Source organism: Sander vitreus, chromosome 15 (genome assembly GCF_031162955.1).
Source record: "Sander vitreus isolate 19-12246 chromosome 15, sanVit1, whole genome shotgun sequence".
In the NCBI taxonomy this organism is placed as follows: domain Eukaryota; kingdom Metazoa; phylum Chordata; class Actinopteri; order Perciformes; family Percidae; genus Sander; species Sander vitreus.
This window is the reverse complement of record NC_135869.1, coordinates 28,193,785-28,204,468: the sequence shown is the minus strand read 5'-3', so window position 1 is coordinate 28,204,468 and position 10,684 is coordinate 28,193,785. Positions and strand designations below refer to the sequence as shown.

Below are 10,684 nucleotides of genomic sequence, written 5' to 3'. Positions count from 1 at the left end.
CACATCTACGTCTTCAAGCTCAGTTGGAGGCTGCTCAGTAACGCTCAGCCATCACCGGGAAAGAGCTTCTAATGTCCTTCACTGGTCTCCGTCATAGACTGTATATAAGAATGGACCAACAGATCCCGTTGCTCTGGACGGAGACCAGTGAATGCCTTTAGAAGCTCTTTCCCGGTGATGGCTGAGCGTTACTGAGCAGCCTCCAACTGAGAGAGACAACGTAGATGTGACGTGAACTCGTACAACCTCGCAGTAGCCCGAGTTCAAAATCCAACATGGCTGCCCCTTGTATCAACAGTTGTGAACGCTGCAGTAACATAAAGCTATAAGCACTTCTGTCTTATTTGTGTCACTAAATCAATCGTTCACACAGGAATGTCCAACTTCTATCTGTGGACGTGTTACGCTGTTTGCATGCACAAAAAACGGCGTAATGCGTTGTTATCAACTGGTATTGCTAACAATAGCTAACCGGGCTAGAGCTAACAATGAATCAATGGCCAATCAGAGGCAGAGTAAGACAGAGTAGGGCGGGACATGCCTTCGTCATCCTCCGGTACACTAGGTGGCGCATTGTCCCTGAACGTTAGTTTGTAGTCCGTCAATAAAAACTACAGAAGAGGAGACGTTAAGGAGGAAGGACAAGAATAACAACTGCACAGTCGCTTGTATATTCTCTAACAAGGTTCGTTTATCTACAAAGAAATAAGTAACATTATATACAAGTGGGTTTTTAAAACGTGTATGTTTCCACTGCTGGGAGCGCTCGTGCGCACTTATCGCAACAGGAAGTACCAGCTATGATGTTTCGCTAGCTAGCTAGCTAGCTAACAGCTAACGGCTAGCGGTGATCAGCTGTTGTTGTGGACGTTCTAAAAGTCTTAACGTGAAAAAGATTAACGTGGTTTAATGTACGTAAATAATGATCAATGATTACCAAATTTCTCTCTCATATTGCTCCTCATAACCACTGAAAACTGTCAAAAAATCTAACCAGAAATCCAATTATTATGGACGTTATCTGACGTTAAGCGTTTCTGTTTCATTAGAGTCAGGAAAAGGCTTAACGTGGTTTAATGTACCTAAACAATGATCAATGATCACCACATTAATGTGACCATGAAATCCCAAAAGTGTAAAACTAGTAATGAGTTGGTGTTAGTGGTGGTTATACACGGTGGTTAAAAGAAGTGTAAAACGGCAAAAAAAAAAAGCCAAAAACATTTGAAAAAAATGGACAGAAGCGTCGACAAGTGCACGGTCCAACGGAAGACAACACAAGGCTTAACTGTAGTTTAGGAGACGTCGTGCACTGTTAAAGTAAAAGGAAGAAAGGAGAAAGAAAATTAAGGAAAAAACGGGGAGAAAGAAACACGTATAAGCTTATACAGTGCGCCATTTGTATCCCGTTAATTTCATGTATTAGTCTCTCTATGGAGTAATTAGTGTTGGACACTGGGAGACATTGCTGCAAGAGTCACAACAGAGACACACAACCAGCACACAAAAACTATTTAAAGACAAATGTACAGTGAACATTTGGGCTACTCGGAGAGCTATGCAAACTGCTAATTACCATTTTCTATACTTGTGCTAAAAGCCATCCTTCCCACGTTCTTCTGTTCGCCCATACATGTCTTACACTCATTCCTACTTCCATAAGCATCCATGCATTCAGTCATAAACATTAATGTATCCATTCATAAATATCCATACATTCATAAGGAGAACTGTCAGTATGACCGTGAGCTTTTGTACACCCCCTGATTAATATGTTTGCACAAAAGCGTACAGCCTTCATTTCCTTTCTAAAACGGTTATATTGTACATGTTTGTTTGCGTCTTTTTGTATATTTTATTGTAATATTTATTAGGGTTGGGGTTGACGCTAAAGATAAACAAACCATAAATAAATATAAGTGAAGAGAATAAATATTTGAATGGTAAATGTATGTTTGTATTTATTTACTATACAGTCCCATTCTCTTGAACACAGTAGTGGGGCTGCGTGGCGTGAGCGTGTCGGCTGCGTGAGCGTGTCGGCTGCGTGGCGTGAGCGTGTCCGCTGCGTGAGCGTGTCCACTGCGTGGCGTGAGCGTGTCTGCTGCGTGAGCGTGTCGGCTGCGTGCCGTGAGCGTGTCCGCTGCGTGAGCGTGTCGGCTGCGTGAGCGTGTCGGCTGCGTGAGCGTGTCGGCTGCGTGAGCGTGTCGGCTGCGTGAGCGTGTCCGCTGCGTGGCGTGAGCGTGTCGGCTGCGTGGCGTGAGCGTGTCGGCTGCGTGAGCGTGTCGGCTGCGTGAGCGTGTCGGCTGCGTGTCGGCTGCGTGAGCGTGCCGGCTGCGTGAGCGTGTTGGCTGCGTGAGCGTGTCCGCTGCGTGGCGTGAGCGTGTCTGCTGCGTGAGCGTGTCGGCTGCGTGAGCGTGTCGGCTGCGTGAGCGTGTCCGCTGCGTGGCGTGAGCGTGTCTGCTGCGTGAGCGTGTCGGCTGCGTGAGCGTGTCGGCTGCGTGAGCGTGTCGGCTGCGTGAGCGTGTCCACTGCGTGAGCGTGTCGGCTGCGTGAGCGTGTCCACTGCGTGCCGTGAGCGTGTCGGCTGCGTGAGCGTGTCCACTGCGTGGCGTGAGCGTGTCTGCTGCGTGAGCGTGTCCGCTGCGTGAGCGTGTCGGCTGCGTGGCGTGAGCGTGTCGGCTGCGTGAGCGTGTCGGCTGCGTGGCGTGAGCGTGTCGGCTGCGTGAGCGTGTCGGCTGCGTGGCGTGAGCGTGTCCGCTGCGTGAGCGTGTCCGCTGCGTGGCGTGTCCACTGCGTGGCGTGAGCGTGTCCGCTGCGTGAGTGTGTCGGCTGCGTGGCGTGAGCGTGTCAGCTGCGTGAGCGTGTCGGCTGCGTGAGCGTGTCGTGCGTGGGCGTGTCGCTGCGTGAGCGTGTCCGCTGCGTGAGCGTGTCGCTGCGTGAGCGTGTCGCTGCGTGGCGTGGCGTGTCCGCTGGCGTGAGCGTGTCGGCTGCGTGGCGTGAGCGTGTCCGCTGCGTGGCGTGAGCGTGTCTGCTGCGTGGCGTGCCGTGAGCGTGTCGGCTGCGTGAGCGTGTCGGCTGCGTGAGCGTGTCGGCTGCGTGAGCGTGTCGGCTGCGTGCCGTGAGCGTGTCGGCTGCGTGAGCGTGTCGGCTGCGTGAGCGTGTCGGCTGCGTGAGCGTGTCGGCTGCGTGGCGTGAGCGTGTCGGCTGCGTGAGCGTGTCCGCTGCGTGAGCGTGTCCGCTGCGTGAGCGTGTCCGCTGCGTGAGCGTGTCTGCTGCGTGAGCGTGTCCGCTGCGTGAGCGTGTCCGCTGCGTGAGCGTGTCCGCTGCGTGAGCGTGTCCGCTGCGTGAGCGTGTCCACTGCGTGGCGTGTCCGCTGCACACTGCCTGCGAAAACGCGTGCATGCTAGAAATACGACGACGCCTGTTTTTCACGCGACACGCCAGCGTGTTGGAAGCGTTTCCAGGCAACATAGAAATACAAAAAGATGATTATATGTCATTTAGACACAAATACATATTAATAAATGACATGTTGATGTTTGAAAGTTTGTCATTTAAAAAAATAATTATAGATTTTCTAATATTGCACCTGTCAATCCAGAAGAAACCGTGACGCATAATTAAGGATTTTAGCCCAAAACAATCACAAAAAAAGTCAGCATTGCTGCACATGTGTCAGAAGTTACTAACCTGTCTAACCCTCCGACAGAAAATGGACACGCGCTTCACTCGAGGGAAATCCAACATCTTGGAGCGACCTCTGACCCGACCCAAGACGGAGGTCAGCGTGAGCGCCTTCGCCCTCCTGTTCTCCGAGATGGTCCAGTACTGTCAGAGCCGCGTCTACTCGGTGTCGGAGCTGCAGACCCGCCTGGCGGACATGGGCCAGAGCGTGGGCGCCAGCATGCTGGACGTGCTGGTGCTGAGAGAGAAGAACGGCAAGAGGGAGACCAAAGTGCTCAACATGCTGCTCTTCATCAAGGTACGCCAGCTTAAACACCGCTGGTGGTTTTAGAGTAGAGGAGTCTCGAAGATCTACACAGCCCTTGAGTTGAGTGAGGAAGGAAGTTAAGAGAGAGTTGGGAGGGGGGTGGGGGGGTCTGACAGTTGTACTGAATCAGTCCTTCCAGAAAAATGTTTTTTTTTGTGATTGTTTTGGGCTAAAATCCTTCATTATACGTCACGTTTTCTTAAAACATGCGATGGAATATGCGAGATATTTATGAGATGAAATGCAGGAACTTGTTAAAACTGTGATGTCATCGTGGCGTCATCGGGGGGGTTTACAGCTTTTCGATGACGTTCACGTCGCGTAATGACGTCACTTCATAACGTTCTCATGGCAGCAGGGGAAACGGCTGCTCTTGTGTGAAGTAAACACAACATTTTTCATCTTTCTGCTAAGATATTTGGGACTTTATGCAACGAAAATGCAGGGATTATGACATCATGCAAGCCCCGCGTATTTTGTGCGGAAATCGGCAATTTATGCAGCAAAAGTGAGGCGTGTTTGAAGAAATGCGATTTGACGTGTATAATCGGGGGGGCGGGCACTGCTGGCAGTCAGACTCAATGACCCATCTGATTGGTGGAGAGCTAACCAGGAAACGGGGAGCAGGATGAGCGTGACTAGAGTCTCTCAACATCTGACATTAATCTTCTAAACTGACCTTTGTTGATCTGAAATGAAGACAGATTCAGCAGCTGCACGGCCTGTTTCTCTCTTCAGATGTTTCCAGAAACACGTTACGGTGAACTATTTTAGGACAATATGAGATCGTATTCTGAACGAGACGCCGTGATGGTCGGGGAGCAGCCAGACCCACGTGACGCGTTCGTCCAATCAGCTGCCGGTTAAAATTTTTGGGAGACAATCCAGATTAGCGCCGCCTGCTGTTATGGAGACGTATTACGTCTCGTCTCCAGTGTTCTGAGGAACTTTTTGGACCGACTCGGGGAGACTGATCAGTCCGACTGGCTTTACTGCTGACGGTCGGCGTCTGGTGGGGGTGTAACGGCCGTCTGGTCGGTCGGTGTTTTTGTTGCCGTTTGTGGAGCCTGGGCTGTCTACAGAGATAGTGAGGAGATGTTTTTTTACAGTGTGTTCAGGGGACAGGCAGCTAGCAGATAGTGAGGAGATGTTTTTTACAGTGTGTTCAGGGGACAGGCAGCTAGCAGATAGTGAGGAGATGTTTTTTTACAGTGTGTTGAGAGGACATGCAGCTAGCAGATAGTGAGGAGATGTTTTTTACAGTGTGTTCAGGGGACAGGCAGCTAGCAGATAGTGAGGAGATGTTTTTTACAGTGTGTTCAGGGGACAGGCAGCTAGCAGATAGTGAGATGTTTTTTTTTTTATTACACACCAACCAGACGGCCGACCGTCGGCAGAAAAGCCAGTCCTGATCAGTCGGGTCCCAGAGGTCCAAAAAAATGCCTCAAAACACACTGAGGTAACGCCGACTTGAGTGTACGATATACGTTATATCATTTGCATCGACTATTTATGAAAATCTGTGTAAAATATAATTTGCATAATCATTTGGAACACAGTGTAGTATAAGAATACACTAACACGCACCACTACGCGCTGCTCTCGTGCCCGGTGGCGCCAGTTGTATTGATCACGGTGGAAGCTCAGTGGTGGAACATCCGCTCTGCAGAGGTTAGGCGTGCAACGTAGCTGGCCTGCAAGAGTTGAGTAACTTTTTACGTCTTTAACGCTTTTCTTTCCCTTTTTTTTTAGGTTAATGTCTGGAAGTCTTTGTTTGGGAAGGAGGCGGACAAGCTGGAGCAGGCCAACGACGACGACAAGACTTACTACATCATTGAAAAGGAGCCACTGATCAACGCGTACATCTCGGTGCCCAAGGAGAACAGCAGCTTGAACTGCGCGGCCTTCACCGGCGGCATCGTGGAGGCCATCCTCACGCACAGCGGATTCCCCGCCAAGGTCACCGCCCACTGGCACAAAGGCACCACGCTGATGATAAAGTTCAACGAGTCGGTCATCGCCCGGGACAAGGCTTTGGACGGCAGATAGGGACGGACTGCAGAGAGGGGTTAATCGATACAGGGTGAAGTGAAATCATCCAGATCCCGATCGTGTTTGTCGCTGACTGAATTTCTTCGTGGTAACTTCTGAGACAGTGACGTTGTGAATGGAAGAGCAGAAAACATGCAGCTCGTTGGTTCAATCTTCCTGTTTTGTGGATCATCTCATAAATGGACACACTATTGTTTACTTAAGATCACTTCTAATTGTATTGTATGTATGTCACATCACAGCTCATTCATAAAAGATTAACATGGTACACGGTTCAGCGTTAAGGTTCTTTTTCACTTGTCTAGTCGGGCAAAAGCTGCTCGCCCAAAGTCAGCTGTTACTGGCCGCCGTACAAATAGTTTTCTTTGTTTATTTAATACACATTTTGGTGGAAAAATAGCTTTTAAAAGAACACGGCAAAAGCGTAAAAAAAGACGTGGCAAAAAAGATATATCCAAAAGCGTAAAAGCCGTTTAAAAGTCAAAATCGGCAAAAAAAAACGCACGTCCACATGATACAAGCCTTCTGTGATCACGGACCCCCTCCTCCTCCACACAGCTGCTAGTAGCCGAGGAGGACACGGAGGATTAAAAAAACATGATGGACTCTTCAGAAGAGGTCATCATCTTCACTCCAGTTTCTGCGTGGGAAAGTCTCCTGACGCCACAACCTTCTGAACACAGTCCTACTGAGACACAGAGAGAGCTGTGTGGAGCTGATAGTCTTCATTAGCTTTGTAGAAACTCATCTGGTAACGGCTTGGATGTAACGGACGTTCATTAATATCAAAATGTTACGCACTAAAGCTTTAATGCTACAAAATATTGTATTTAACAGACAGGAGGGTCCAAACTCAAACAGTATGATTTCTGTTTTCATTCCAGTTCAACTGCAGCTGCATGTTTCTGTATTTTATTTAGTGTGTGTGACTTAGGCCTCCTGCACACTGGCTGCGTGGCGTGAGCGTGTCAGCAGCGTGGCGTGAGCGTGTCAGCTGCGTGGCTGCGTGGCGTGAGCGTGTCAGCAGCGTGGCGTGAGCGTGTCAGCTGCGTGGCGTGAGCGTGTCAGCTGAGTGGCGTGAGCGTGTCAGCTGCGTGGCGTGAGCGTGTCAGCTGAGTGGCGTGAGCGTGTCAGCTGCGTGGCGTGAGCTGCGTGGCGTGAGCGTGTCAGCTGAGTGGCGTGAGCGTGTCAGCAGCGTGGCGTGAGCGTGTCAGCTGAGTGGCGTGAGCGTGTCAGCAGCGTGGCGTGAGCGTGGCGTGGGCAGCGCTGCGTGGCGTGAGCGTGTCAGCAGCGTGGCGTGAGCGTCAGCTGCGTGGCGTGAGCGTGTCAGCTGAGTGGCGTGAGCGTGTCAGCAGCGTGGCGTGAGCGTGTCGGCAGCGTGGCCGTTTATATTTCGGCTCCCATGTTAACAGGTTAAAGCGTGCACACTGCCTGCGTGACACACACGTCTCAGGCGCTGCTCAAGCTGCGCCGAAAACATGCATGCTAGAAATAGGTTCAATACAGAAGGAAATATTCTGTAGCCTATTTTGCAGCCTCCAACTGAGCTTGAAGACGTAGATGTGACGTGAGCAACCTGTCTGAAAGTTGGAAGTCTTCTGGTAGCTGTGCCAAGAGAAATCTCAATCATTCCCAATCTAGCAGAGACGGAGAGCGTAGGTATATGTAAGGAGATAACATAGACACAGGCTCATTATTGATCACTAAAATGATAGTTAACATTAGTCATTACACTTAAACAGCTGATGGAAGTCCAAACTGCCTGAGAGCTTCTCCTGTACTATACGGTAACTCCTCTACTATGAGACAGGAAGTCTCGTGGTTATGACCCAATCGTTAGCCTATTGTTATAAAAACGTCTGCTACGGAGCCATAACGTGAGCTACAAGGTAATGGAGCCTTTTATACATTGTCGTGTTTCTTTAGAAATAAACAACGGACAAATAGAGTCTTTAAACGCTTCAGATGTAAAGGTATTCTCTGTCAAAGTGACGTCAGAATGAATGGCAGTCAATGGGATGCTAACGGGATGCTAACGGGAGGTGATGGCTTGGTAGCATTAAATGGCGCCAGCTAATGGAAGTCCAAACTGACGGAAATATTCTGGAGCCTAATCCTGCTGATGTTGTCTTTGCTGTAATCAGATCAGTATATATTTATGTTTATGGGAAACATCCATGTGTCCAGACAAGACTAGCAGCAGCAGCAGCAGCAGCAGCAGCAGCGCTGCATCAGACACCTTTCTGGTGTGGAAAGACGTAGAAAACGCCACGCAGCTGACACGCCACGCACACGCCACGCTGCTGACACGCCACGCAGCTGACACGCCACGCAGCTGACACGCCACGCTCACGCCACGCAGCTGACACGCCACGCAGCTGACACGCCACGCTCACGCCACGCAGCTGACACGCCACGCTCACGCCACGCAGCTGACACGCCACGCTCACGCCACGCAGCTGACACGCCACGCTCACGCCACGCAGCCAGTGGTTTACGTTCTCTAATGACAAACAGCAACCCTACGTGATGCTGTGTTTTCTAAACCTATCCTGACATGTTTAGACGCAGCATTTAGACAAATTGAAATACTGCTAACTAACAGAAAATAATAATGAATATCTTCCTGATAATTGATGAAATGCAGGACTTGTTTTGGTTTCTGGTAAAAAAGTATGTGAGGGCTTCCTGCTGACGGGGGGGTTAAGATACCGTTACTAAACAGCTGGTTAAGATACCGTTACTAAACAGCTGGTTAAGATACCGTTACTAAACAGCTGGTTAAGATACCGTTACTGAACAGCTGGGGGGTTTGTTGCATGATCCCTCTCTCTCTGTCTCTGTCTCTCCCTCTGCTCTCTGTCTCTCTCTCTCTCTCTGTCTCTCTCCCTCTGTCTCTCTCTCTCTGTCTCCCTCTCTCTCTGTCTCTGTCTCTCTCTCTGTCTCTCTCCCTCTGTCTCTCTCTCTCTGTCTCTCTCTCTCTCTATCTCTGTCTGTCTCTCTGTGTCTCTCTCTCTCTGTGTCTCTCTCTGTGTCTCTCTCTCTCTCTGTGTGTCTCTCTCTCTCTCTCTCTCTCTCTCTCTCTCGCTCTCTGTGTCTCTCCCCCTCTGTCTCTCTCTCTCTCTCTACCTCTGTCTCCCTCTCTTTCTGTCTCTGTCTCTCTCTCTCGCTCGCTCTCTCTCTCTCTCTCGCTCTCTCACTCTCCTCATTTCCTGTCTCTCTCTAATACTGTCAAAATAGTATTTAAGAAGTAGTTCTACATTTTGGGAAATATGTTTATTAGTATATTTCTGTCTGGGTTCGTCTACATCCTGGCTACGGCCCTGCTCATCCTAATGTGGATCTTGAGCGTAGTATTACTGATGGCCCCGGTTTCTTTGTCTGCTAATGATGAGTAGAAGAGTAATAAAAGAGAAATGCAACACGTGTGTCTGACTTATTATCTATGGAAGCCTTCTACGCCAACATGCTGAAGAAAATAAGTTATTTAGTTATTAGTTATTTAGTCCGCGATATTTTTCAGATAATTTGATCTGATAATTTTTCAGATAGATGACAGTCATCATCTTGAGAAAGTTTCTCATCTTGAAATATTAAGTCTTTATTTTGAGAACGTTTTTTCATTTTTGTTTTGCATATATATATATATATATATGTATTTTTTTTTTGCATCTATATATATATATATATTTTGTTTTTTTGCATATATATATTTTTTTTTGCATATATATATATATTTTTGCATATATATATGCAAAAAAAAGAAAAAATATATATATAAAATATATATATATATTTCTGCAAAAAAGAAAGAAAAAAATATATATATATGCAAAAATATATATATATATATATGCAAAAAATATAAATATAAATATATATATTTTTTTGTTTTTTTGCATATATATTTTTTTTGCATATATATATTTTTTTTGCATATATATATTATTTTTTTTCTTTCTTTTTTGCATAAATATATATATATGCAAAAAAATATATATATATTTTGCATATATATATATTTTTTTGCATATATATATAATTTTTTTAGAAAAAAGAAAAAAAAATATATGCAAAAAAATATATATATATATTTTGCATATATATATTTTTTCTTTTTTTTTGCATATATATATATATATATATATGCAAAAAAAATGCAAAAAAATAAATATATATATATAGATGCAAAAAAAGAAAATATATATATATATATATATATATATATGCATGCATGCATTAGGCCTCGTGTTGATTTACCTGCCAGGCCAGTTTGACAGGATGACGTCACGGCGCCGCTCATGTAGTCAGCAAACGCAGACATTAGTCACGTGGCGCGGGGGGGGTCACGCGGTAACCAGGAAGTCCGCGGTCTGTTTACCTATCTGTGTGTGTATGTGTGTGTGTGTGTGTGTGTATGTCTGCCAAAACACTGCGACACCGAGCATCCTCTACACCCCCGACCCGCTGACATGAGGCCAGTCGCTGCTCGCCGTCCGTGCTGATAATGTCCGCCTCCGTCAGCCCCGCGTGAAGTCCCCGTCACCATGACGACTTCAGCTTGCACCTGCACCGAGGACAGCGCCTCAGGTCGGTCTCTACACCTTTCCTGTTCCTGTTCCTGGGTCCTGGGTCTGC

At 47.5% G+C, this 10,684-nt stretch overlaps 2 protein-coding genes across 2 annotated transcripts in view; both read left to right on the top strand.

Annotated features, from left to right (window-relative positions):
* Positions 1 to 576: 576 nt before the first annotated feature.
* Positions 577 to 6,314, top strand: trappc5 (trafficking protein particle complex subunit 5). The gene is made up of 3 exons (XM_078269852.1): positions 577 to 685; positions 3,713 to 3,985; positions 5,747 to 6,314. Exons 2-3 carry the CDS (start codon positions 3,716 to 3,718, stop codon positions 6,041 to 6,043), a joined length of 567 nt encoding a protein of 188 aa, XP_078125978.1. The 5' UTR covers positions 577 to 685; positions 3,713 to 3,715; the 3' UTR covers positions 6,044 to 6,314.
* Positions 6,315 to 10,379: 4,065 nt separating this feature from the next.
* mcoln1b (mucolipin TRP cation channel 1b) overlaps positions 10,380 to 10,684 on the top strand; it is a 20,819-nt gene continuing 20,514 nt past the window's right edge. The window contains exon 1 of the mRNA XM_078269655.1: positions 10,380 to 10,636. Coding sequence (XP_078125781.1) covers positions 10,594 to 10,636 — 43 coding nt within the window. The 5' untranslated portion in view covers positions 10,380 to 10,593. The remainder of the gene's footprint in view (positions 10,637 to 10,684) is intronic.